Source organism: Ailuropoda melanoleuca, chromosome 1, assembly GCF_002007445.2.
Source record: "Ailuropoda melanoleuca isolate Jingjing chromosome 1, ASM200744v2, whole genome shotgun sequence".
Classification (NCBI taxonomy): domain Eukaryota; kingdom Metazoa; phylum Chordata; class Mammalia; order Carnivora; family Ursidae; genus Ailuropoda; species Ailuropoda melanoleuca.
The window spans coordinates 1,367,480-1,395,400 of record NC_048218.1 but is presented as its reverse complement, the minus strand read 5'-3'; the positions used below and the strand labels follow the sequence as shown (position 1 = coordinate 1,395,400).

The following is a 27,921-nucleotide window of genomic DNA, read 5'->3' as shown; positions in this document are numbered from 1 at the left end:
TGGTGCTAGCCCTGCTATCACCCCTCTGTCCCTGGCTGTCCTCCCAGACTCCAGCCTCAGCCCTCCAGCCATGGCCCACAGGGCCAGCAGAGCCATCTTTCTGAAGACAGACTGGATCCCTCTTGCCAAAGTGCGTGTTCAGTGCCTTCTGCTGAGGGGCCTCCCGCCCTCCTCCTCACCAGAAGCATCTTGACAGGCCCTCTGTGCTCATCTCTGTGGAGAAGCATTGCTGTGTCCTTTGGAGCCCCCGGGCTCATGACTCTGGCCCCACTTGTGGCCCTGCTTTCTGTTCCCACCGGCTTCCGGTCCTTCTCTTGGGGGTACTGATTTTTAGGACTGACTAAGCACTTAAAATCAAAGACACTGTCAAAAATCAGGAAGAATGCTTCTCTGTCTTAGCACCCTTCCGTTGACTGCTTGTTTACCTCACTTGTCTTGAGCATATCGAGCCTTTGTATCTTGAAATAATTGGTGTCTCTAAACATCAGAGAATCTACTCAGTTGAACAACTCTGTTTAACTGTATACTCATGTATCTACGAGGTAGAAAATGAGAGTACTTATTTTTTGGCAGAGCAAAGCCCTAATTTCCATGGTCTAATTAAATTATGATGATAAATATCACTTTAAAAGAAAATGCGATGGTTTTATTTAATCAGTACAGTTATTAGTGGCACAGCAAATCCATTGAGTGCTGAGTGATACGCGTATTTTTTTAAAAGATTTTATTTATTTGTTTATTTGACAGAGAGAGAGCAAGCGCACAAGCAGGGGGAGAGGCAGAGGGAGAGGGAGAAGCAGACTCCACGCTGAGCGGGGAGCCCGACATGGGGCTTGATCCCAGGACCCTGGGATCATGACCCGAGCTGAAGGCAGATGCGTCACCGACTGAGCCCCGCAGACACCCTGATACGTGTATTGTAACAGGACTAGTCCTGTACCTGCTATTGGCACTGGGCACGTAAACCCTATGTGAGCCGTGTTTCATCAGCACCGCCATGGCGTTTGAGTTTCGTTATGTTAGCAGGTAGCTGGATACACACCTGTTGTAGAGACACTTCCGTCTCGGCTAATTCAGGGTCGCCTGTTTCCAGGGAGGCCCGGGAGCAGTCACTGGGAGGGGGCTCCAGAGAGGCGGTGTGTGCGGTGCGCTGGGCCGCTGGCCTGGCGTGTGGCAGGAGCTGGAGGCCGTAGAGCCGCGGCAGTGGTGGTCCCCCACTGCTTCCACTCCCTCCGGGTTCTCGGGTCACCTCAGGCCCCGCCTGTTTCCTGGGGTGGGTTGCAGCAGTTGAGAAGCGTGATGTTTGCAAGTCAGCCCTGCTTTGCTAACTCGCTCCTTGCCTGGAAGGCACGTCTCCCCCTGCTTCTCCCTCCTTTGTTTCTGCGGGAAGCGTGAGACCTCTCGCTGCCTCCCCGACCCCACCCCAGGCTTGTAGACTTGGCACCACTGGCACAGTAGCTCCCGCCATTCCTGCTACAGGGAGTTGGCAGTGGTGGTGTCAGTCCCTTGTTGCATGGCGGTGACGCCCTGGCCACTGCTTGGTTCCGTCGTGGTGGACCGTCCTCTGTAAAAACGGTGGTCACCGTTGGCCATTTCTGGGTCCCCTTGCCCAGTTGTTTCCTAGTGCACGTTTGCTGTGAGTTAGATCATTCCTACAGAGAGCGCGTGTGTGAAAGGATGATTTTCCTTATGTGTTCCTGTCACCATCACCCAGGACCATAGACATAACATAGACATTGTAAGTCAGAGCCTCCCTCGTGCTGCTCAGCGGTGGCCTCCCCACACGCCGCCTGCTGCCCGCGCTCTGGTGCACATGGCCCCGCTCCCCCATCTGGCCACAGAAGCTCGCGTCCCTACGCACTCAGACTCTGTGTCGCCTGTGGCTGAACTTCACGTCAGTGGCGTCATGGGTGTATTCCACGCCTGTCTCGGTTTATTAGTGTGGCAGGTTACGTTAGATGATTTCCATACACTGATGCATTTTTACATTCCAGGGTAAATCCAGCTGGATCATATATCAGCTTTTAAAAACGTTGTTGGATTGAGTTTGCTGACGTTTTCTTTAGGATTTTTACATCTGCATTCATGAGTCAGTTTGGCTGATACTTTGTACGTGATTTTTGTTTCCCAATTCTTGTTCTTTGTAGTTTAGTCAGATTTTCTATTTCTTCCAGAGTCAGTTTTGATAAATTGTATTTTTCTTAGAATTTGCTCATTGTACCTAAGTTTACAAATTTTTTTAAAATTTTTAAAAATTTTTTAAAAGATTTTATTTATTTATTTGACAGAGACAGCCAGCGAGAGAGGGAACACAAGCAGGGGGAGTGGGAGAGGAAGAAGCAGGCTCCCAGTGGAGGAGCCTGATGTGGGGCTCAATCCCAGAACTCCAGGATCACGCCCTGAGCTAAAAGCAGACGCTTAACAACTGAGCCACCCAGGCGCCCCTAAGTTTACAAAATTTTTGAAGTAAAGTTCCTAATACCCCCTTATTATATTTTTAATGTTGTGAGAATTTGGAGTGATAATTCTGTTCTGGAATCTCTTGTTGCCTAACATACCCCCCCCCAATAAAGCACAACTTAGTGGCCTGAGCAACCACCATTTGGTTTTGCTGGTGATCTTGTAGGGCAGGGACTGGGGGCAGGGTTTGTCTGTGCTCCGTGGGACTGGGACCTCAGCAGGGGTCCCTCAGGTGACTGGAGGTGGCACATGTCTGCAGCATCAGACCCAGCGGTCATCTGGGTTTTGTAGTTCTTGCCAGCATCTTGTACATTTGTCTGAGGACAAGGCGGGCACCTGCCTGGGGCTGACCCGGACTCTGCCTCTCTGTGTGGACTCACAGCTGAGTGGTCTCAGCCATGGGACTGGCTTCCTGCAGAGAGAGTCTTCCGAGATGGCAGCCCCTGAAGGCGTGGGCCCAGCGCGGTGACTCTTCTGTACCCAACCCGCCATGGCGGACCCAGAGCCTGCTGAGACTCTCAGGGATGCCTTGAAAGGACCACTTCACTCGGTGGCAGGGGTGTCATGTAAGGGTGGGCACCCAGCTCTCCACTGTTTCCAGAGCAGGCTGATGTGGGCCTTTTCTCCCTTCTCTGTGTGTTGGGATTAGCCTGGCGGGTATCTGTCTTTGTGTGCCTGCTAGTATGTGTGATTAATGCAGGGTTAATTTCTTCCCTTTTTCCCCTCCCATTTTCTTTGGGCTAGTTTTGTTGCCCTTGTACTGACTTACTGAGGTGGGGATTCATTGATTTTTTTTCTCCCTTTTCTAAAAGTGCCAGCGTTAGGCTACACATTTCCCTCAGCCTGCTGCCTTATCTGCCTGCCACACATTTCCATATGTAATCTCTTTTGTTTTTAAGTTTTAATGTTATCTGATTTCTACTGTGATTATTTCCTTTTATCTGTGGATTACTTAGAAGAATACTGCCTAACTTCCAAACGTACAGAGACTTTTCTAGTTACCCTTTGGTTGTTAGTCCCTGGGTGTGTGGCATTGTGGATGGGCACGAGCTCTGCCCAGCCACCCCTGCGACGCAGCTGTTGGCTAGCTGCTTCCCGGCGCGTCTATTAGGGATGGAGGCTTCTGTGTCTGCTCGGTGGTGTGTTCGTGGCGCTGCTCCCACTGTCAGCTGCTGTCCTCTACTGCCCCATGACAGCAGCCTTCTCTGTCTTTGCCCACCTTCTGTCGCGCTCATGCTGTGACTTCCACTGTCACTGAGCCAAGCTCTCTGTGTCCACGACTCCGTTCAGTCCTCGTGGTACCGTATGTGGCCCGTCCTCTGCGTGACTGTGCCAGGACCCGGGGGCCACACCGCCCCTGGAGGCACTGCTGTGCAGCTGCAAGGCCCCCTCTTGCAGTCCGAACCCACAACCCTTTAGTCCCCTGGGTGTATGGCAGCTCCCATCACCCCAGTCTGGTTCTTCCTGTTTAGATGTTGCAGTTTTGCAGAACCCATCCCCACTCGAGTCCGGCTCCCCTGGGGCGGCTGCGCAGGGCTGTCCTGGGTATGGTCCCTCCAGCAGATGTCAGGGCTCAGACTTCACCCTCGCTCTGGGCCAGCGGGTGACAGCGTGGGCACTAGAACCCCGTTCTGTGAGTTGTGGTCATGTTCTTCCTGCTGTTTCCCTCTCTCTGTGCCATCTGTGGTTCTTGGTTGGTACAGTGATGTTTGACCTCTTTCCCACATCGTCCTTCCTTTTCCTTGGATTGCAGGAGGCTCCGGGTCCTGGTCTTCATTCTTTGTTAAGGGGGCTCACTGTCTCTCCTGTACACCCTCCAACCAGGGCAGGAGCTGCCGACAAGATTACTGATTAGGTGGGGGTGGCGTTGAGGAATGGGGGAGCCATGGAAGCACCACTTCCTTCATTCTCCTCCTCTGGGTGTGGAGATAGGACCAGTGGGGCGCTAATAGGGTCAGTGACTGTGTGCACAGATCTGTGCGCTTGGCCCAGAAGCCTCTGTGGTAGACAGGACAGCTGTGTGGCCTGTAATCCCAGGCTAATAGGCCATTGTCGTCAGTCCTGGTTAGACCGGGTGACGGCAGCATAGGACATGGGGACTGTGTCTTAGACCTGTCCTCGCGGGCCTGCTGACACACATTACAGATGAATTGAAGCGAGTTACAGCTGAGAGATGTGGAGGGGCTTAGAGACTGGTCACTTCTAACCCCTGAGGACCCACAGCTGGAGCGGGTGGCCCCAAGGGTCATGGTGCCTGGACTGAGTCTACACAGTCAGGGGCCCCTCCATGTTCAGAGGTGCACCTGTCTACACTCATTGCCAGTCTTCTGGCCGCCCACTCAGAGGCCCACTCGCTCTTCCCCTGTAGATGCTGGCTAGCAGCTCTGCACTGAGAAGCCCCACTCTAGACTTTCCCTTCACGTGGGTACTGGTTTGTTTTTCTAAAAGAAAATGTTAACGTTGCATATTTAGGTTTTGTCAGTATATAAGCACGCTGAAATACTCTCTTTAATGAGTTGTGAGTTGAAAACATTTTTATGCTGAGAGGAAGTGGCATGGAGATGTTCCACATAGTCCGCCTGCAGACACACGCAAGGCCTGTAGCTTCTAAGCCCGGGCGGAAAGGGCAGGAGGGGCCTGCATCCGCACATTTCTGATGTCTGTCTGTACTCGTGCACCCGTGTGCATGTGGCATTCTATCTTACTGAAGATGATAGGTGCACAGGATTTCACTGGAGGCCTCATTCCTCAGCATGTGGGCTGGTGCATGTTTGCATTCCTGTGTTGGTGAGCAGAGATCCAACGGCGAGTGTGCGTGTGCACCTGCCTCTTGTGAACGTTGGGGTGAAGGTGTGACTCATTATTGTGTATCTGCTTTAGAAGAGCATAAGAGTACATTAAAAATGATTTACGCTTTTATTTAGAAAGAGGATTTTTAATTAAAGTATTTATTATTAGAATTCACATCTGAAGTGGGAAAAGGCAAAGTAATTGGATCTTTCTGTTACACAGAGTGAAGTCTCTCCAGCTGGGCCTGGCGAGCTTATGGAGCGACTGAAGGAGACGTGCTGAGCGTGCGCATGCCCTCGGGGTCGCTCAGCCCTGCCTGCACCCGGGGAAGCTCTACCCAGGGTCTGAGCGAACATCGACACTAAACAAATCTAAAGGTAAGGTAAAAACCGGCAAAAATCTGCTAACATTTGACTGATTAAAAAATACCTTTTGCTTGATGTACACTGTTTAGTTAAGGCTGTTTGCCTTTTCAAGTGTCTTATTAGTGACTTCCAGCATAGATTGTTGGTTACTGTTAATTAATTCTCTCATAATCCCATGGGCCTGGACTCCTTGCTGGAGCCGCCGCGGCTCCAGGTCGGTGCGCTGCTGCCCTCCAGCGGCTGTGTGGCCAAGTGCCGTCCCGGCCTCCCGTCTCCACTGTGCGTGGTAGTGCCTCGTGCCAGGCGCTGAGCTAGACTTGCTGTAAAGCATTTACTGTACATTAGTTCCTTTGAGGTGATTAAAAGAAAATTTATTTAATACTTAATTGTTTGGTGACTATTACATGATTCAGCGTCTGCTCTTGAGGGAAGTTGAGGCAAATTTAAAGTCCCCGTAAAGTTAGTACTGTATTAGATTAATTTATGGCCTATGGAGTGACTAATTCAAGAAAGTTGAATTTTAAACATTCGAGGAAGTGTTGTCGTGGGGAAGAAGTATGAGGAAGTAGTCGGCAGAGGGCCGCGTGTGCTCGTTCATCCGTTCTGGAGACGCTGACCGGTGCCCAGTGTCTTGGGCAACCGTGGAAGGAGCAGGCGCGGAGCTCCGGTACGGTGCAGGAGGGGATGCCCGCCATCTCCGGGGAGTTCAGGTGCGCCCACAGCTGCTGGGCATTTCCGAGTCTGTACATGTCAGGAATGTAAGGGGACAAGCTCCTGGGGAGACCTTTAAAGGGGGGTTTGCTTGATCTTTAACCAGTGCCCCCCCACCTCCTTCTGGCACAGGAGCCCTGAGAGTACGGAAGGGGTGAAATTAAGGTTATTTACGTTTGCCGTGCCAGTGGGCCGGCTTTCCTGCCCCGGCCCTTCTGTTAGCCACGTTAGTGGTATGAAATCAGTGTCTCTGTAACTAGAGTGTATTCAAAGGTGGTGACCGGTGCAGAGCCGGCTGAGCCTGTAAGAGACACTGTTCGTGTCACTGGGTGCCGTGCAGTCCGTGACCACCTGTGCCTCGTGCCGTGGTGGTGAGCGGCTGCATTCACTGTGCCCTGTACATGAAATGGCAAGTATTTTTATCTCATGCAAGCATGCACTGGGGAAGTGGATGATTTATAGTCCTTTGTAGAAATAAATTGTCCTTAAAGGCATACACACGATAGTGAGCTCCAGAGCATGTGCCGGGAAGGCAGAGCAAAGGCCTAGCAGTTACAAAGACAGTGACGAAGAGAACCGCCCCTCCTTCCACTGGTTCTCCCTCAGTAGATGTTCCAGCTGCACGGCGGAGATTTTGTATTTCTTTCATAAAATGAAAGCTAATTTTGACAACAAATAGTCTGATGTATGATAACTTTCCTTTTTCAGGGTGGTTTGGAAGAGAAAAGTAAGCACGAGAGCTTTTGGCTTAAACAAGTCTTTGCTGGGGAGCACCCCTCACTGGTAGGCGCGCTCTGCCCTGCCATTTGTCTAGAGCCCGTCTGGGGCCTGGCGGTCCCGCAGCGTCCTGCTTCACATTTAGCTCCACGCAGCCTCGCTGCTTTTGCCTTCCTTAAAGAGGTGAAGCTGTTTCTTGGGGTTTTTAAAAAATTTTAAAAAAGATTTTATGTATTTATTTATTTGACAGAGAGCGAGCACAAGCAGGCGGAGTTGGGGGGGCAGAGGGAGAGGGAGACGCAGGCTCCCCGCTGAGCAAGGAGCCCAGTGTGGGGCTCGATCCCAGGACCCCGAGATCATGACCTGAGCCAAAGCAGATGCTTCACCGACAGAGCCGCCCAGGTGCCCGTTTCTCGTGTCTTTTTTTTTTTTTTAAAGATTTTATTTATTTATTGGACAGAGATAGAGACAGCCAGTGAGAGAGGGAACACAAGGGGGAAGTGGGAGAGGAAGAAGCAGGCTCATAGCAGAAGAGCCTGATGTGGGGGCTCGATCCCATAACGCCGGGATCACGCCCTGAGCCGAAGGCAGACGCTTAACCGCTGTGCCACCCAGGCGCCCCGCCGTTTCTCGTGTCTTAATGTGAGAATGTCTGCTGCAGTTGGGGCAGCTGGGGGTGCTCCAGAGGAACTCGCCCTCGTGAGAGCGGCTGGGGAGCCGTGACTCTCCTGTTTCTCGTCGCCACCACGCCCAAACACTTTTTCTGTAGCAAATATTTTTGAACTCCTCCGTTGTATTCTGAATGAAATTCATAGAAGGCATTACTTTGTATAATTATCGCCGTGTAGTTTTAAAAAGGAGTATAGTACCCAAGCGCAGTAAAGGAGAAATTACAAATGCGTGACAAAGGCACCTCGAGTCGGTATGTGCGCAGTGCTCGGCACTCAGGCACACCTGTGCGTGCGGCCGGGTGTGCGTGTGGCGCCACTTCTGCGATGCTTATAGCCCGGGGGAGTTCTAAGAGAAGCTGGTACGGTCTTCCCTGTCTTCACGTGGTAGTTACGTTTTTGGATAGTCAGGTGTGTGTTAAAAACACAGAGAAATGCCTCGTGCTTACGTATAAGACAAAGTGGGCATCTGGGCTGGGTGACCGTGAGCGGCCTTCCCCACCAAGTCAGTCCTTCAGTGCCGGAAGATTCTTTGTTTCTGGGGCTGCTCTGCATGTCCCAGCAGTGCCCTGTGCCCGCAGGATGCCAGAAGCTCCCAGCACGGATGAGGAGCCCCACAGGGATGCTGTTCCCTGGGAGCCTTGGTTGAGCAGAGGCAGTGGCAGCGGGAGGGGGCACAGCGTCGTGAGCTGCTGGCATCGTGGAGGGCTGTCCTCCAGGGCTGTCCTGTGCCGTGTGTCCAGCTCAAGGCAGAAGCAGCAGTGGGCTCCTGGAGAGTGAGCGACACAGGCGCCCAGCAGGGCTGGCTTGCGGTGTGAAAGTCACCCGGGCGGATGTGTCATACCAGTGAGGGCTGTTGAGTTCAAGGTTAAAGTTGCAGTGGCACTGAGTTCTGAATCTTTATATATCATGGCAAAAACTTGACCTTTTTTTCCTTTGAAGTGTTTTATTGGTTGAAGGAAGCTATGGAGCACAGATGCTGCTTTAGTTTATAAGCATTCCTGAAGGTTTCTGAAACAGAATTTGGCTGAGAATGAGAAGAGATTCTCTGTGTTTTTCTGGCATCAGTTCTCGTCACTGAGAAGGTGTCTTTGTGTGTCTGGCCTGACGCACTGGTTAGTTTGACAAGAGGTGTTAATATCTTTGTGGCTCGGTTTTGTGAGATCACAGAGCCAGGGCAGCCGCCAAGGTCAGGGAAAGCGTTCCTGCCTGCCGCTCCATGGCAACCGGGATGCTTGTCCAGCGGCCTGTGCCCTGGCAGACTTCACAGCTGCGCTCACTCGTGTGCTTTTCCGTCGTGGAGCTAGGAAGCAGGGGTGAAGCGCCTTGTGTCGAGGTGGGATGGAAGCGGATGCACTTCCTGGAAGGTCTGTGCAGAATGAGCTGCATCTTCAGAGCCGATCCTCCAGGTGTCGGTTGGCTTGCAGAGCCGTGTTGTGAAGCTCTGTCCTGGTGAGAGGAGGGCGGGTCCCTCCAGAGCTGGCGTGCCACGTGCGGTCAGAGGGGGCAGGTGCCTCAGCACCAGGGTGGGCTCCTGGGCCCTGGAGGCTCCGTGACGGTGTGTGCCAGTCGGACAACATTTCCTGCTGGTGCTAAGGCGCGGTCAGAGAGTACAGGCTGGCGATGAGGAGACAGGGCTCCTGTGCACACAGGAGATGAAACGTTGAAAAGAATACCAAACACCATTCCACACGGAGAGGTGCCAAGGGCACCCCCGTCACTTCCCTGTGGAGTTGTGCGCCTCCGTGTGTACACGGTGATCTCAGGCTCACCGTCCTGGTGAGCCCGACTCATGCCCTTGGTAGGACTGGACGGCTGTCTAGTGGTGTCGGCTTTCGCTCAGAGGTGTGGGCCCCTGATTCTGTCCCTGGAGGTGGCCAGAGTTAAGGCACCTGTGGATAAGCGCTCTGTTGCTGCGTAATGAATCACCAGGAACTTGGGTCGCCATTTCCAGGCATGGTCCCCAGGATCCCCTGCTCAGGGCCTCACCGGCTGCGGTGTCCTCTGAGGTTTGGGGTCTCTTTTGCAAGATCACTGGCTGTTGGCAGATTTCGGTTCCTTGTGATTATAGGGCTGGGGCCTCCAACCCTAAGGACCACCAGTTGTTCAGGCCAAGTGGTCCCCTCCACAGCATGCGGTTTGCCTCTTGCAGGCTGTGGGAGTGTCTCTTCGCCTCCTTATCACTGACATCTTCTGTCCTTTCAGGGCTTACCTGATTAGAGCAGGTCCACCCAGGGCTCCACGTCAGCTGATCAGGGACCATAATTTTGTCTCGTAAAATCCCCTCACCTTTGCTTTATATCCATCATGTTCATAGCTCCACCCCCTGTCAAGGGGAGGGGGTTATACAGGGCGTAGACACCAGAGGGTGGGGTGCCAGTTCCACACAGACTGGGAAAAGAATTTGCTACACGGGTCCCTGACAGGGGCATGTATCCCCAGCGGCGTGTACCTGACGGGGACGCATAATTGACAGAGGCCTGGCTTAGTTTCTGGAGTCTATAATACATGAAGATTCCCACCAGTCAGTAAGGACAAGACAGTGCAATGGAATTAGGTGCAAAATGCTTGCACGGTTTTTTCACAAAAGGTGCAGTCTGCATGGCTAATAAGCTTGTGAAAGGTGCTCATTCCTTCGGCAGACTCGGACAGCCTACCAGAGGCCAGAGCCCATCACCCTGTGATGGACTCGTGAAGGTGAGGAGTAAGTTGGCATCTTTGTCCGCAAGGCCCGCCTGGGTGCCGGCAGGCGACATGCCAGAGAGCTGAGCCCCGGGCCCGCTGGCGGCAGCTGCGTACCCTGAAAGGCTGGGCAGAGGCCTCCCCTGCAGGTGGCCAGGTGGACCCTAAGTCCAGGGTCTGAAGCGAAGAAAGGCTTTAGCATCTTTCAGGAATTGTAAACCAAGCAAACAGAAGTGGAACATGCAACAGCTACTGTATGTGGGCGCAGAGACCGAAATATCTGCCATCTGGCACTTTACAGAAGTGTTTGCAGACTGCTGAAAGGGGTGAGTTGGTGCACGGGGGCCCTGCCCGGGCTTCCTTGTCTGGGCTCCACTTCTGCCGGCCCTCATCAGCTCCAGGAAGACTGCACCATACAGTGTCGTCAGACACAGCGCCTGGGCCAGGGTGCCCAGGAAGTCTTTGACCCCAGAGGGCGGGGCCACCTGTCGTCAGTGCCTCATCATGCCCACGGCGCCACGGCTTAGCTCGCAGAGAGCGCTCCTGACAGCGTGCCTGGGTCCTGCGACCCTAGGGCCATGAAAAGGCAAAGAAGTGCAGGTGACCTACAGGAAGCAGTGACTAGGGGAAAAGGCCAAATGGAACCAACTAGGAAAAGTGGCTCCTGAAGTGGCAAAAGGCTGGGACACAGAAGCTAGAGAAACCCAACTCACAGTGAGGCCATAGGGCAGTGGCCGAGACTGGAAGGGCTGTCTGGAGCTGACAGACTGCTGTCAGCCTTCACGTTTTGTTAGATGGGAAGAAGAATGTCATGCTGAGCATGACGTGAGTCTGCTCGATCGTGTGAAGACGCAGGTGACAGTGCAGATGACAGTGGGGGCATGAGTTAAGGGCCTCGGGTGACGTCCCCACTCCACTGCCATCCCCTCACATTCCACAGGGCTCCTGGCAGCAGGGTGCTCCCTGCCCTTCAAGACACCAGCCATCGTGGAGCTAGGTGGGAGCAGGACGGGGCTGAGGGATGTCTGCCCACACACAGCAGGCCATGCATGACAGCCTCGCCACTGTCCATCCTGCAGCTGTCCCTGGTACGGGCTGGTGCCAGGCAGGGGCGTAAAACCAGCCCGCCGCAGCAGCTGGTGGAGGGAGTGGGAGAGGCAGAGCTGCTGGGAGGCGCAGGGCCTGTGGGACTCTTGGGAGGACTCTGTGATGCCCCCTGCTGGTCCCCGCTCTGACTCCTGCTCCCACACTGAGCATGTCTCCCAGGCTCCTGGTGTTCTGCATAGGGGGGGCGCACCTCTCTCTCCTCCGCCCATGCTGAGGCACACAGGATCCCAGGCAGAGCTACAGGCAACCCAGTTCCAGGGGAAGCGAGTAGGAATGTGCGGATAGATGGAGTCAGTGTTTGCAGCAATGAGTCCCAGAGCTCTGGGGTTTGTTGGTCTAGGAGTTGTAGTTTCTGGAACTCAGAGCAATGTTAAAGACAGATCTGCATTGGGCCCTGGACCCACCTCGTGTAGCCAACAGACACGGACGGGCAGATGCTGCCCAAGGCCCTGGGGTGACAGTGGGACAGGCTAGATGGCCCCTGTGGAGCTGACGCCGGGTGGGAACAGATGGTGTTGGGGAGGGACACCCAAGAGAGGGGTGGCGGCCTCTCCAAGGGGGTGGCATCTGAGTGCAGAGCCAGCAGGGGGCCAACCACCACAGTGAGGCGTGCCCCTCCCCTGGCTTCTTTTCTCCAGACCCCTGGGCCGCAGCAGGCCTGCAAGCACGGGCCAGGCCGGACACGCGCTGGGGATGCGGAAGCTACTAGATGCGGTGGAGAAGGGAGTCGTGATTTTGGATTGTTTTCCATCCAAAAAATGGAAAAATCTGAGTAAAACTTGGTTTAAACAGTATCAAGTTTGAAAAATTTCTGAAAAGTGGTTGTATTCCCAGTTTTTGTGTGCTATAGATTTAAGCTTCCAAATGGACAAACGAATACATCATTAACCACAAAAGTATGGCTTGAGACGACGGACGTTCAGTTGCCTGTACGTTGTTGGGTGGAAAACCATAGATCTCTGTAGTGGTTCGAAGTGGTTGGCAGTTCTCTTCTCGCTGTTGTGTGCTCTGGGTGTGACCACTAGGAAACTGCGGACCCAGGTACTTAGCAGTGATACACACGTGAGAGAGCACGGCGGGGATGCATTTGCAGATGCAGGGAAGTCTGGAACTCTCCGTGATTTCCTTCTGTTTTCTGCAAAGACTTTTCCCAGGGCGGGACTTGTAGAGACCCAGCACCTGTGGGCGGCTGTGGCTCTTTACGGAGGGAGGGCGAGCTGATGGGCTCTGGGCCCCTTGCCAGACCCGCTCCCATGCAGAGCTTCTGGCAGGTGCCGGGCGCCCCCAGTGCAGCTGTGCGCAGGAAGCGGGGTCCGCAGGCCTCCCTCCTCGATCTGGGGGCTGGAGCACGGGTGCGCTGTCACAGGGGAGGACGGAGGGCAGCTTCCCTCCTGGGCGCCTTGAGGAGGGGGCCGAGCTGCTTCGGAGGGCCTGGGAGGGGGCCTGGAGCCTAGTGGACACTGGCGTCTGTTCCTGCGGTGACAGAAGTGGGAGCAAGAGGGAGATGGCCTGTTGTCCAGGCGGGGTGAGCTTCGTGGGGTGGGCTGGAACTGACTCTGGAAAGGTACCGTGCTGTTTTCAGCGGCCAGTGAGCACGGGGCAGGGGCTCTGCTGAGCAGGGGTGCAGCAGGGGGCAACTCCAGCAGCCCGGTGGTGTGGACGTGCCAAGGGTCTGTGACTGGGGGAGGGGGCGTGGTGGGGGGAGGAGACGGGTGGGAGAGGGTAGGAGTGTGGAGGGGCAGAGCAGGGCCTGGGTGGACGCCTGTCCAGCAGGGGCGAGGCCAGACCTGTGTTTTATTTCAGTTTTGATCCAAGTGGTCATAGGCGGGTCACCTGATTTAGGCTTTTGATGAAAATCAGTTGTCCACAGTCTTCCCCTTCCTCTGATGCAGCACTGATGGTTTTAAAAGTGGTAGATATTTGTATTTCTGGGTTGGTCATGACAGGGACACCATGCAAGTGGCGTCCCCAGGGGAGGGCCTGCCCCATACAGCAGCCGTGCTCAGGCAGACAGGGCTGGAATGAGGCCCTAGCTGTCTGGGCCCAGCTCTACTCGGTGTGTGACCTGTTATGCGTGAGCTCACCCACTGTCAGGGCCTGTGATGGAGACACTGTGACAAAGGGTGCGTGTATGCCATCTCTCGAGGAGGTTTCCAGAAGCTTCCACACGACACTTCTGCGTTCATCCCAGCGGACACGACCTCATTCGCATGACCACGACCAGTGGCAAGGGGGCTGGGCACGTCGTTCTCGGTGGCTGGGTGTGCTGCCTCACAGAGGAAGGGAGGAGTGGCTGTTGGGGTGAAGATGGCAGTCCCTGCCGTACTTCAGTCTCTAAAGAATAGCTTTGCTGGTTTGTGATTTATGTATTTTATTTTATTTTATTTTATTTTAAAAGATTTTTATTTATTCGACAGAGATAGAGACAGCCAGGGAGAGAGGGAACACAAGCAGGGGGAGTGGGAGAGGAAGAAGCAGGCTCATAGAGGAAGAGCCTGATGTGGGGCTTGATCCTGTAACGCTGGGATCACGCCCTGAGCTGAAGGCAGACGCTTAACCGCTGTGCCACCCAGGCGCCCCTCGTGATTTATGTATTTTAGACACGATCTGTTGTGTTCAGTTCAGGATAGCAGCGGCTTGAACTTACTCCACACTTGTCTGGCCTTTGCTTCTTGTGTTTAGGAGTGCTCTTGGCCGAGTGTCCCAGAACACATGACCTACAGTGTCTTCAACTAGTGGGGATTTCTTTATTTATTTCATAGTAAGGAATGCAAAGGTAGGTTTTTGCTAGAGTTGGTTGAGAGCTTAACCAGGTCAGAAGTCTAGGTCTGTCTCAGCGGTTCTAATCTTTCCCTCATGGTTGCAGTGTGGTTGCTAAAGTTCGAGCCATCACATCTGTATTCAAGGCAGGAATAACTGGGAAGGGTCAGGCAGTGCAACCCATGTCTGTCATTTTAATTACGGCATTCCAGAAACCTCCATCACACTTTCATTTACATCTCATTGTCTCATTGACAGCTCGGGCTATCTCCCAGCAGCCTGCTGCGTCCAGCGTGTGAGACACCTGCCCTGCCCTGCCCTTCATCCCCTCCTCACTCTCTCTGCTCAGTTTCTGGCAGATCTAGTTCTCTCCCTCTTTCCTTCTCTTACAGAATCAAAGCAGAAGACTTTATTTTCTGTTCTGTAACCATGGGTCAGTCGGTTTCAAATTCACAAGTGGTGTTTATATAATGACAATGAGTAAATATTGTTCCTTACAGAGACAGGTAAAATGTGTACGATCTTACTTCCTTCTCCTCTGTCTCCGTGCCCTCATGCCGTGTGCACTCAGGAAAATGTTAAAATGACTCCTCCTTTAGCTCGCTCTACTCACAGTGGAACACCATGCCACACTTTAACTTACTTTATAATTGGATTGTGCCTTTTCTGTCCCCGGTTTTCCTTTTCCTGACCTTCACATTGCCTGGGCCGGTGGAGCAGAGTGGGGAGCAGTGTGGCCCTTCCCGAGGCAGCTTTGCGTCCTCGGGCACCGTGCTCGGCCTCCCCGCCCAGCCTCCTCATCTGGGTGGCAGGGATGGCCGCGGTGGCCACGGGGACTAACGGGCTAGTCTGGGCGTGGCTGTTTTCTTGTTGGGAGAGGAACGACTTGCTTTGCTCTCAGTCTTGTCCGGCTCGTTCCTTCTGTTGGTTGGAGTATATTCATTCCTTCTTCCTGAAATCTGTGTATTTTCTATTTTATCTCAAGTCAAGACTGTGATTTTTGTGATCTTCAGCTGGATTTATTGAGGTATGATTTACATACAATAAAAGTCACCTCTTTTCAGTGTTCGGTTTGGTATGTTCTGACCAGTGTGTACGGTTAGCACACCCCCCACCGCAGTCAGGACGTGGAGGCTCCCCCCTCCCTCCTGATCCTTCTTGGCCTCAGTCTGATGTTGGCCTCCTGGGACACTGTTTCCGTGCGACAGTGGGGCCAGCGCTCCGCGTCCGCTGTTGCGGGGCCCCTTGAGCGGGTGACTCAACACTAGGTGGTGCTGTGGGACCGCACCAGGAACTCGAGCCACAGCTGCTGAGCCAGAACTTCATTTTCTTGCCAGGAGTCCAGTTTTCCATGCATTTCCTCTGTGAACCCAGATGCCGGTTTCCTTCAGAGAAGTTTCTGCTTACTGGCTTTATTTGAACCATTTTAAAGAACCCATGAGGTAGGGTATGGAACAGTTAGAACTGATTTGGTTCAGTGAGTGATATGATTTGTAAATTAAGTTTTATTGATTTATAAATTTAGCGATAATCGAGTCTGTGGGGAGGCTTTTACTGTGCTGTGGAACTGGAAGATACGGTTTCCTCCATCTGTTCCCAGAGTTTAAACAATTACTACTCCGCCTGTACACTTCATGTGCAACGTAATTTTATGATTCTACTATTTTAGAAGAGTTAAGATAAAATGCAAAAAAAAAAAAAAATAGCCTGTACCATCAAGTTCTGAATGTGTGGTGTTCAACAAAATCCAACGGGGTAAACTTTGAAGGTCTGATTGGCTCTCTCCGGTGACCCCTGAACCCGGCCGCCTGCCGCGTAGCAGGCAAAAAGGGGCTGCGCAGAGCTGCACTGATGAGAGGCTTTCGTGGGCAGAAGGGAGCGGGACGAAGACGTTATCCCAGAAAAAGGGGTTAGTTGGCCAAGGTCACTCCTTCAGGGGACCGCGGGGTCTGCCAGACAGATGACCTCGCTTGTGCCGACCAGGTGACTCCTGATGGAGGCCGAGCTCCTGTTTCTGGGAGAGGCTGTCGATGTAATTAGGTTAAGTCTCAGTTTGGTGACCTGGGGCTCATGCTAACCGAGTCCATTTTGGGGCCTGTTGTCTTGTTTTTAATAGTGCTGACAGATTGCCAATTTTAGGAAGATAATAAGTTAACCAAAGTTTGTGTTTGTGTGTTTGATCTTTGGTGAAGAGTTGCCATCATGCACTAAAGGAGTAATGCCGATATTTAAGTTTTAAAATCTCCCTTCTATGAGCCCTTGTCTTGCATCTGCTCGACATTTGCTGACCAAGTTCAGCCCGTTCCCACTCTGATGTCCTGTCCTTCCACACCTGCTTGCTCCTCTCTGACTGCGCAGCTGTGGGGACAGGATCCTGGGGGGCCAGCCTGGCCAGACAGCTGCAAGCATCTGCCGTGTCGTCCGGGGGCGAAAAGTCCTGGCTCAGGTTCTGCCCATGCGGCACAGAATTCTGGAATTCTAGACTGAAGGGAGGCTTCCCCTCTGGACAGGGGTTTGGGGGACACTGCCACAGAAACCCCCCCTTAGTGTTGACCCAGGGCGCACCTAGCTCTCCAGGCCCAGGGCGATGGGCCCCCTCCCTGCCCACCATGGGCCTCTGGTGGATTGGAGGTGGGAGAGAGTCCTCAAGAGCCATGTGCACCCGGGTCTGCACAGACAGGACGTGAGGCCTGTGGGCCGCTTGCACCAGGACGCTGGACTTGGTAGCGGAGGTGCTGACGACACACCTCAGGGTCTCATAAGACCCCCACCCTACCCGTTAGAGTTGAACAGCATCTTGATGGAAACTCAACTTAGAGGTCACACTGTCCTTTTCCTACAACTTGGAAATACTCCATCACTGCCCTTTGGCGTGACTTAATCTCCTCAGTAATTAGATTGTGTTGGTCTAGATTCCCTTAGAATTCTTCATGGATTTCAGGAGTATTGCTGAGAAAAATGTGCATTTTCTTTGGTTTTTATCAAAACCTTTTCTGTGCAGCTGGCTGTCTGTCCAGTGGCTGATTGGGATCTTTATTCCTGGGATGTTTTCTTCCATCATAACGAGTATTTTCCTGGTTTGCTGCTCTGGTCTTTGGGCCCAGAGATTGTGTGCCTTTGGCTCTGCACTCCGTGGGTCCAGGCCATCATGTCTCTAATCCCCTTGTAACTTTCCGTCTCCATTTGCTCTTGATTGCATTTCAGTCTGGCTGAATGCATGTGTCCACATTGTACATTCCTTGTCCACACTCATGTTTATGCTGCATCTTTCATCTACACATACCCACATTAAAGACAGCCCGACGCCATTTATAAATGCACGAAGTTGGCCAGAGGTTTTCTGTTCCAGATTGAGTAAAGTCACTTTTTCTTCTTTGAAGGACTAACCAGTTTTACTTTATATTTGAAAAGAGTTGTGTTTTATTTTGTTTTTTAATATTTGGCAATAATAAGCATTATTTTTAAACGGTGCTTCAAAAACTCATCTTTAAAGAAATATCTATTTAAACCACAGCTATCAGTTGAATACCCCAGTTTAGATTCAAATTTATGTTTAGGCTTGATCATAGCATTTCTTTCAAACTTTTCTCCGGTATGTAGTGTGAGTTCAGAGCTCTCCCTGGAGGCCCTGGGCCTACTGGACTTGAGTTCCCTATCGCCAGCATCCTCCCACGCGTCCCCTGGGCCATCCACGGGCCACCATGTCTGGTACTCCCTTAGCTTTAGGTTGCTTTAGGCTTTTGGAGCTAATTTTAGGACCTTCAATTTAAGTGCCTTTTTTTCCCCCCTGCCAAATCCAACATCTGCTATACTTACTTGAGAAATGTAGGTTTTGATTTTAATTTAAAATTCCTTGATAGAGTTACCTTAAAAGAAAATGGAAAAGCTTAATTGAATTTATGATCTTAATTGAGTGGAGGAATTTCGCAAGTAGACATAAACTATACTTATGCCCATCTGTTTGAACCCATTTTCGTACAGGAAATAGAGATGTGTTAATTTAAAGAAATACATATGTGTTCTTTTGACTGACAATTGTGAGGAATCGTAACATATAAAGAAGTAAAATCGAGCGGTCATGTTTTTGCTTTTACTGGGCAGCACAGTAGAGGAGTGAAGAGCTAGGGCCCCAAGTTCCAAGTGTCCTGGATTCTGAACTGCGTTCTGCCGCGTTCCCCAGCGTGTGACCTTGGATGAGCTGCTCTGCCCCTGCGGCTGGAGGGCTCCTTTTTATAAAGCGGTGGTGCTGATGATATGATAGCAGCTAGAGCCCAGTTGGGTACCATGTCCTGCACCCTGTCTTCACTTGATCCCCCCAGTGAGCTGGGAGTGTGTGCTGTCACTGACTTCTGTGTTGTTCTGAGGAACCATGAGGGTAAGAACTTGCCCAAGGTTCCCTGACTAGCAGGAGGTAGGGTGGGCCTTTGACCAGAGAGACCTCCTTTGGAGTTTGTGCTTGTTACCACTGTGCTATAATCATGGCCACATTGTACAGTTGTATGGGTTGTACACTGCACAACTCCACTCACAAAGACTTGAGTGACGTCCTTGATGGTTGTAAAACAAATGGTGGCTATTTCCAGGCTGCCTCTTGTGCAGTCATTTCAGAGGCTGACATTTGGTGAAGTGTAAATGAGCTGGTCCATGTGTGGTGTCTGGAAGGTGACAGTTGCTTGGTGAGCTTATCCTCCACGCTCTGCCTTACTGGCTGCTCCCTCAGAAGCTCCCTGCCCATCCTTCCCGTCCCATAATTTGCCAGCAGCGGTGCCCTTCCTGGCTCAGTCCTGGTGTCTCCTGGGCTCTATCTGTACTGGTGACTTGGCCTCTCACCCACGTGCACCTCTGTCAGTCTCGGACCCTGGGGCTGCCCAGCATCTCCTCCTGGGCATCTGTGATGTCTCTGACTTCAGACAGCAAACCAGACCCCTGGTTCCTGACCCCACCTGCAGTCTTCCTCTCTCTCCAGGCTCTCAGGCCACAGGCCATGGACATCCAGTGTCTTCTGTCCCCTACTGGCCCCCTGTCTGCCGTCCCTCAGCATGCGTCCAGCATGTATTCTTGCATCTGCCATCACGTGCCCTGAGCCATCGGCTGTGCCCGCACCAGTCCCCTGACCGGCCCCTGGCATCAGCCCTCGCCCCACATCTGTTCTTTGCCAGCTCTTCACCTCTGCTAGAGGCCAGGACCAGGCCAAAACTCCTGGGCAGAGGGACCGCCAGGTCCTTGCACGAGCCCAGAGGCCCTGGCTCGGGGTCTCCTGGTTTTCACCTCTGCCGGCCCGGCCTCCTGGCTCTTCCTGGGCCGTGCCGGGCACTGCCACAGAGTTGTTACCTGTGTCTCTCAGACACTCTGTTCCATCAGATCTTCATGTGTGTGCCTCACTGCCGTCTTTCTCGAGACTAGAAAGTATGCCCACCGCTGCCCTCCTGCCCTGTCACCTTCCGGGGAAACACCCACCCTCCTCTGACATACAAGGCCATTCGTTGGCTTATGGTGCCCCTTGTTGCCTGTCTGTCTTGCTCTCCATAGAGCAGAAGCTCCTTTTGTTCCCTGGTGTATCCCCAGCACCTAGCTCAGACCTGGCCCTTACTTAGCAGGTGTTCACTATTAGTTGAGTGAGTGACTGAACGAATATTTGCTGCTTTTCTTATTAATAGATAATTCCGGGCACTTGAATATTAAGTAGTGTTACAGTTTCCCGTGTGTTGATTCTACACAATAATTAATAATGGACTCACTTCACAGAGTTTAGAGTTCTAATGGAATAAATTCCTTTTTTCTCATAAGAGAAAAATTGTTTTTAAGAATTTTTTTCATCAATTAATATTCTAGGAACATTAAATTTTGGAGTCTTTACTCTGAGGACATAGATAAAAATAAAATTAATGAGGTACCAGGAATGTCAGATGCTAAATGGTGTATGGCTATTTATGACATTCTCCTAGAATTCAGTAGCTATTAACTTGCAAAGATGTGGCAGCTGAAGTCAGAAATGGATGTACTTCTAAAGTTGGAGAAAAGATCTTCAACGTATCTCTTTAAATTATAAACTGTCAGTTTAATCATCGCAGAGACCATATCTGGTGCACTAAATCATTGCCGTTCTGCTGTGAATTTCTTGATTCTCATGAATGCAGGCATTCTATTTTTATGCTTTTCTTAAATGATCCTAAAGGTAGAAAGAATTGGGAAGAAGGAAGAAAGAAATGAGAGGCCCAGAGCTGGGACCTCACACTGACTCTGAGCATCACTAGGGGCGCTCGTCCTCGGGCGGCGGTGCGGGCCCGCCGAGGCTGGGACACCGTGCGTCATCACGCTTGTGGATTCTCAGCTCCCCTGACTTTCAAGAAGGCAGAAGATACAGCGCTTACCATGTCAGGAAGATCGGCCATGCGCCGGGTTGTGTCCCGTGACGGGGGATGATGATGAGTGTGTGACACGGTGGGAGAGTGTAGGAAACTGCCGTTTTATCTAGGGTTTTAGATGAATGCAGAGCAGGTATCAGATAAGGCCGCACAACGCAGCAGTCAGGGAACGAGCTGGCCTTTTGTTTATAGCCTATATATGCCCTTCAGTTAAAAAGAAATTAAGTCGACTTGGTATTGTCCAACGAAGCCAGTCTTGAGAATGGTACTCCTGCCCCACTTGTCCCCACGGGATGGTAGTTGATGACATCATGGGGAGGGAGGCCAGTGCCATTAAAAGAAGACTTTACTACTCACATTTCCCTAGAGGAGGGTCTGAGCCACGCCGTGCTATGCAGGGCCACACGGGGAGCACTGGTCTTGGTCTGGAGGTGAAAAGGAGCAATGGGAAGGTCTAGGTAGGCCAGAGCCTTCCAGGAAGGCAAGGCAGGGCAGGGAAACAGCTTAGGATTGGCAATTTGAATAACTATGGCAGGCTCTGGGCTCTACTTGATTTCTGGTTGCCTGGTACCTGGCCCTGGAATGATTTAGAGCAAGGGCAACACCGGCTTGATGGGAGAGTTACAAGAGGAAGTGAGGGGGTTGTTTGCATAAGAAGGATATGCTCCTAGCTGGGCCCTGGGAGGGACAATCGCTTCCTGGGTCTGTAAGGCTCCCAGATTCCAGAGCATCAAGAAAAAGAAAATATAGTTAATATAATTTTCCCAGCGATGAACGTGTGCCAAATAGACAAATACAGTATTTAAGAAGGTGGTTAGAACAATGGCCTCCGTTGACCACATGGCGCACCTAACCCAAGACATCAGGACGCCAGGGCACACAGATGCCAGGACGGCACCAGCAGAGGGTTTCCTGGCAAACTCACCATCGTGTCTTTCACCATGGTAACTGTAACTTCCAAATTACTTTTTAACGACAGCATATCTCTTGGCTTGTGGTTTTGGTATATTTCTGCTTTGCTAGGTTCCCGAGAAGCTACCCATGGGTTAGGTTTTTGGTGGTCATGTTATCGAGTCTGTGGGCGCACCGACACAGTGGGCTTCTGGCCCTGCACTCTCCGGGAGCCTTCGGATCAGTCCAGGCAGCCTTTCACAGTAGGCCCTCGACTTCCCGCCTTATGGTTTCGGATTTCTTGGATTCGTGCCGAAGGAACTTTAGATAGAGGGGTATATGCAAGTTTGTCACTTTGCAAGCTTTTCTTTTCATGAATATGCTTTTTATATGTTGTAGTATGTCACGATATAAAACGTTTTGTCTCTTTTAGGTCAGAGTTATGATGGAGATGGAGAAATTAAAATTTTCTCATTTCCAGGGTGCAGAGAGGAAGCCTGTGCAGGTTTGTGCTGGCCTCGAGGAGGACTCACCAGGGCTGTGCCCGTGAGTGGGGCAGGGTGGGGCCCGCCACTGAGCTCCGCGTCCTAGAGAGACCAAATCCAAATGAAAACCTTAATGCAGGAAGAGAAAACATTAAAAATGTGAGTGTCTCTAATAGCTGGGGAGATGCTCCTTGTTTTTACCTGACTTCATTGAGCATTATTTCCCCAGATATTCTCATCATAAGGAATCTAGTGTTCAGACAGCTTTTTATCGTTTACCTTTAAAAAAAAAATCTGTGTATGATTTGATGCGGACAGCTCCAGATTCTGACAGTATTAAGCTCTTTCTCCTGGATAAGAGAGTCCCACAAGTTCTGGCTCTCTGCTCAGATTGTTGCTTCCTTGGTTCAGTCCCCATTAGGAGAGCCCTGGGGCCGGTCCCTTGTCCGTGTGGTGCCACCTGCGCCCGTGTGTCCTCAGAGGGGCGGGCGGCTGTGACGTGCTCACTGCTGTGCTCAGAAGAGTCCGTCCTGTGCTCTGGGCTTGGGGCTTCAGGCTCACCCTCCATGTCTGCGGCCTCGTGGTTAGTCATGGTGCAGGGCTATTTTCAGGGTTCAGTACCGACCTTGTTTCAGTGTGTGGCAAGGAAATAAATCATAAGGAAGCCCATGGAAGTACCCAGACAGATGTTAAATACAGTAACTTTATTTTATAAAACAGGTCCAAAGACGTTTTCTTGTTTCTTATTTAAAGTAGTTGACGAATGTTTTCCGTTCTCCTTCACGACTTCCTCTGTGGCTTCTTGGTTCTCACTCCCGTGGTTGCTTCTGAATTCCTCTGTTGGGGGATACCGTGGGTCTGAACGCCACAGAGGCCTCAAGCCCCCAGGTCCCGCGTCGCCACTACCAGGAAGGCCGGGACAGGTGTACGGTGCTGGCAGGGGTTTTATCCAGGGCCGCTTGTCACATGAAGTTGTGACGCACGTGACGTCTGTCTGTGTGATGTCGTCCAAGTGCTGCTTCTACCAAAAGACGCCGTCTCGGGTAGTTCAGGCCGGGCCTCCGTGTGCGTGCGAACCGTTCCGCAGCGGTAGAAGACGGAGATCTCCAGCCTGGCAGCCACAGAGCCTCAGCAGCTCCACCCGCCTGTGCATCGGTCCTGCGCACTCACCACGGGGGCTGTCTGGGTGTGAACACGGACCCCAAGACTACCCCCGTTCCCAGACTTCAAACTGCTCTTTCTTTGTCCTGCTCCCAGCTTCCTTCCCGCGTCTCCACTCTGCCGCTGCACCTCCCGCTTCCTCCCTGAGTGCTGACTGCCTGGGGGCTGGCCTGCTACCATGCAGTGTCACTGTCACCCCCAGCCCCAGACCCAGCTCACAAGCCGAGATGGCTGTAGGAACGAAGGAGTTCTCTGCTTCCCAGAAGACTCTGCCCCGTGCGTGGGGGAGAGCAGTGCTGGCCCCAACCCCAAGGCTGTGACCACCTCCATGAGTTTGTAAGCAACAGAAACATATGGCCACAAAGTCTGAAACACTTATCATCTGGTCCTTGATCCAAAGGATTAAAAATAAAATACATAATTGGGTTTAAAATATATGAAATTTAAATATATTTCTGTCAAAAATGGAAATTTTACTAAACAACAAAGCAAAACACTTATTTTTTCATATTTTCAGAAAATGTCTTTTCAAAATTATCTATTAAAAGTAAGTCACATAATATAAATTATATTAAGTATCAAATGTTTAAGTCAAAATTAAAGAAAGCTGAATTTTTAACTTAATACTTTGATAATTTAGTTAAGTCATATGAATAAATTTATAAAGAATGGAACTCGTGGTGACTCTGCTGCCGGCACAGATCATGAGTTACCCCGAGCGCATCTGGGCGCACACACGCAAATGTAGGGGAGAGAGGGGCTGCTTCGTGTGGGGGGACACGCCCCGGGCGCCCATGTGCTTATGCTGGATCGCGTGTCAGCCTGTGTGCCTTTGGAGGGACACGTAGGCAGACAGGTGCTGGCCGTTGCTGGAAAGGGATTTTGTTCTGTAAGACATGATTACTTTGCATCGAGAGAAGAGTTGGGTGACAAGATTGTCTTTTCTTTCCCCCAGTGTGCTCTTCCGCTGACATCCTTCCCGCATCCTGGCTCCTCCCAGGACAGCCGCTGATCGGCAGGGCTTTGGGATGCTGTTTTGTTCCAAGGACACAGAGCCTTGATCTGGGACACTGTCCCCCGGGGCCTGATCCGTGTGTGTCGGACAGGAGGACGTTGAGGGCTGGTGGGTTGGGCTGTGTCAGCCCTAAATGCCGGGACCCAGACACAGCCCCCTGGGCTTGGGGGACACGGTGAAGGCTCAGTGTCTGCCTGCCCAGGGTGCTGACCATGCAGCGGGGGGCGAGCTGTACCTCAGCGGAGGAGACAGCAGCTTGTGGGCCGTCTGGCAAGCATAGGAGGGAGGAGCCGCGGCCCCTGAGCGGGGCAGGTGGTGCGCTCTGCACCGTGGGGCTCCTCTGGGAGCCCACATGGTTCACGGGCACTTCTGTGCGGTCCCCATGGTGGCTCGCGTGCTGAGCCTCTGCACCGTGCACTGTGGTAACCCCGGGCTTTCTGCAGCTTTATTTTGTACACTGTGCTCTTTTCCTGATGCTTCACCTCATTGTTGTGGGAGCTCTGTCTATTTTAAAGGTGAGAGGAGCCTTTTTAAGACAGGACTTGGTATGTTTCTGTGGGGATTCCTGTTCCCCTGGAAGGAGTCACAGCCCATCTTTCCTTCCTTCCTATGGTGTTGTGTTTGGGAGTGCACGGAAGGGTTAACTGTCACACGTCACTGCTGGGTGGTGTGCTCTGAAGGCATTGTGGTGTTGGCGAAGCCCTAATTCTGCGGTTGGAGCAATGAGCCCGGGACAGAGGAGGAGCGGTTTCCCCGAGTCGGCGGGGGGCCGGCCGCTGCTGCTGCTGCTGCCGCCGCTGCCGCCACCATTTGGCTGGGATGCTCGGCCGTGACGGCCCCAGGGGCCGGGGACCCGGAAGAGGCCGGGGCTGGCCGGGGCTGGCCTCGCTCGTCTGTATGGCCTCGCTTATTGCTGGGACTTTGACCACGGGGACCTTCTTCAGCATCGCGGGGCGTCGGTATAAAAGGAGGCGCAAGAAACGCTCAGAGAGGAAAGGTAACTTGGCTCGCTTTTATTCTCAAATGTGAAGTGCTGGACGTCGTATGCGATACGGAGCCGCTTTCTGGGGCAGATGGCTCCAAGAGTAGTCTTGTTGATGCAGCTGCTTCCCAGCAACCCTTCTAAAGTGCCTGTGCTTTTTACGTTGGCATTTCATAGGATTTGGGGCTAGTTTAAACAGGTAGGCTTTAAAAGACCTATATAGAAATCATTTTAGCTTCAGTGTTTCAAGTATATTTTTAGGAAGGTATTTATGAAGCCTTAGAAATTTGTGGCTTTGGGGATTAAAGATCTTTCCTCCTGAGACAGATGCTTTATGGTGACTTCTCCTTTGCTGCCACTCTTCATTCATAACTTTTCTAACCTTAAAACTACTCTTCAAACTGTAGAAAGTAAGGCAGTGGCAGCCATTGTTAAAATTGCTTTTAAAAACACGGAGAACAACTTCCTTGCATTCAACACCAGCTAATTTCAGCCTCCAATTCAACTTGATGTTTTAAGACATTAAAAATCTGTATTTTTTTCTTAACACCAGAGCTAAAAGTTGTCTGTGACTGTGAAAATCACAAAGTCCTGGCTTTGGGTGGGTTGTTGCTATAAAGGTGGTGAGTGTGTGCCATCCTCATATGCTGTAAGTGACCTTATAGAATGTGTCTTCGGTGAAAAGATGCTTCTGGAGAGGGGAATCGCCTGCTATCCTGGGAGCCTCTCTCTCTCTGTGTGTCCCCTTCCTGCCCTCCTGCTGGTAGGACCAGGACCCAGTTGTCACCACCCCAGCATCTTTGGGATAGTCCGTGGCCAGAGACCATCAACCCCTCAGGGGACAGGTGAGCCGGTTTTCAGTGTGGCTTCCGCAGAAGAGAGGAAGAAACCAGTTTTGGAGTAGCGGTCTTAGGATGCCAGCATCTTGCTGAGTCCACAAAGATGCTTGTGTCCCACGGAGCTTTGTGTCTGGGAGCAGTGAGGGCATCGTGATCTGTCGACCTCAGGGGCACCGTGCCTCTGTGTGCATCCGGGACAAACGGCGCCATCCCCGGGGGATGTGCGTCTTCAGGGCAGCGGTGACAGACCCTCGCCTTAGGCTGCAGTGGTGCTCTTTGTTCCCTAGTAAGGCATTCAGAAGCAGGATGTCCTTAAGACAAGCAGTGGAAAACTAAGATAAAGGCAAAAGCAGAAACTCTAAGAAATTTTGATCAAATACCCTAATTTAGATTGCCACTATTTTTTCCATGGCCCCTCATCACTAAATGTGTAAGTTGGGGGAAATATTGAAAACTACAAGAATAATTGATTATTTGGGGAACTTGCTGTAATTCAAATGGTTTGTTTTCGGACGAATGTCAAAATACCTTCTTCATGCATTCTAGAATCTTTCTCTTCAGTAGGGAAACCGTTCTCAAATAGGCTGTTTTTGGGTCAGCATCTTGAGAGACTGAGAACATCACAGGATGTAGCACTTGAGCCCCCATATCGAATGAGCTGTGCTCACAGAGCACTCCTGTGTGTGTAAATCCTCTGTGGTTAGGTGAGGCAGCATACATAGTGTGTTACGCCTTTAAAATTATCCGTATCAGGGCGCCTGGCGGCTCAGTCGGTTGAGCATCCGACTCTTGGTTTCAGCTCAGGTCATGATCTCCAGGTCATGAGATCGAGCCTGGCTCAGGCTTCGTGCCTATGGGGAGTCTGAATCTGCTGGAGATTCTCCGTCTCCGTCTGTCCTTCCTCCTGCTCGCACGTGCTTTCTGTCTCTCTCAAAATAAATGAGTAAATCTTTAAAAAAATAAAAGTAAAAATTATTGGTATCATTAAGGCTGGCCATTCCATTTGTACCAAGTAAGTGAAGTTTTACAAGATGTGCAGCGTAGTCTCTTAGTATTATATAATTTTAAGGTGCTCCAAATGATGTGTGTTGAACTTTTCCTAAGACTAGTATAATGTGAGTTTTATATGTGTATATATATATATATATATATATATATATATATATATATATATTTAGGTTTTGACCTTACCGTGATTGTTGACACCTGTCCCTGACCTTAGCTACCTACAGACTCTCTGCATCCTGCTGCTTCTCTCTTTGATCACAATCTAGCTCTGATGACCTCTTATTCCCTTACCAGAGCACTGATCCACTAATATGTGAAACTCTCTTTCATTCCTGACTATAGTGTCATAGAACTTTGGCTATCAGTGTGCCCTTTGAAAGTCATGCTTCTCACCTCTCCATAATTCACTGCAAGCATCTGTGACCCCCTTAAGTGTTTCTAAATTCAGAACACTACACTTGTAACCCAGGTCACCTTTGGCCCTGCTTCTGGCTTGCTCTGCCTGCCCTGAACCTATTTTACCATCTGTAAGTAATAGAACTCACACATTAGAATAATGCATTTTACTTTACGTCCAAAATCTCAACAGGGAGATACTAATTCTCCCTGAAACAAATGAGCACATTTAAAAAATACAACAAATTTATAGGTCACCTATATATTTCTTGCTTCATACCTCAAAACCAATTAATAAATATGTGTATCTCCTAAGATGGCATATACTGACATATATATGCCTAAATTTTAGTGTAGTTAAATGACTACATACTTGAAATTTAGAACCAATTGAGGGAATTAAATTTTAAAGTAAACATTAAAGTATCAAATACTATTATTTTGTTTTGAATTTATCATAAATAGCAGTGCTTGAGAAAAAGACATTAAATAAGAGGTATACTAAGGTTAACAGAGAGA

At 51.1% G+C, this 27,921-nt stretch overlaps 1 protein-coding gene across 4 annotated transcripts in view; it reads left to right on the top strand.

Annotated features, from left to right (window-relative positions):
- Nucleotides 1-27,921, top strand: part of ADARB1 (adenosine deaminase RNA specific B1) — a 129,337-nt gene that overhangs the window by 41,926 nt on the left and 59,490 nt on the right. For 2 of the 4 annotated variants that reach the window (XM_034654512.1, XM_002919060.4), the window contains one exon: nt 5,473-5,627. Coding sequence is in view for 2 of the 4 variants with exons in the window: in XM_034654496.1 (XP_034510387.1) it covers nt 24,997-25,174 (178 nt within the window). In the remaining 2 variants the exon portion in view is untranslated. Of the gene's footprint in view, nt 1-5,472; nt 5,628-24,851; nt 25,175-27,921 lie in introns of those variants that run through there. The other 2 variants (XM_034654496.1, XM_034654491.1) reach the window with 2 other exon arrangements.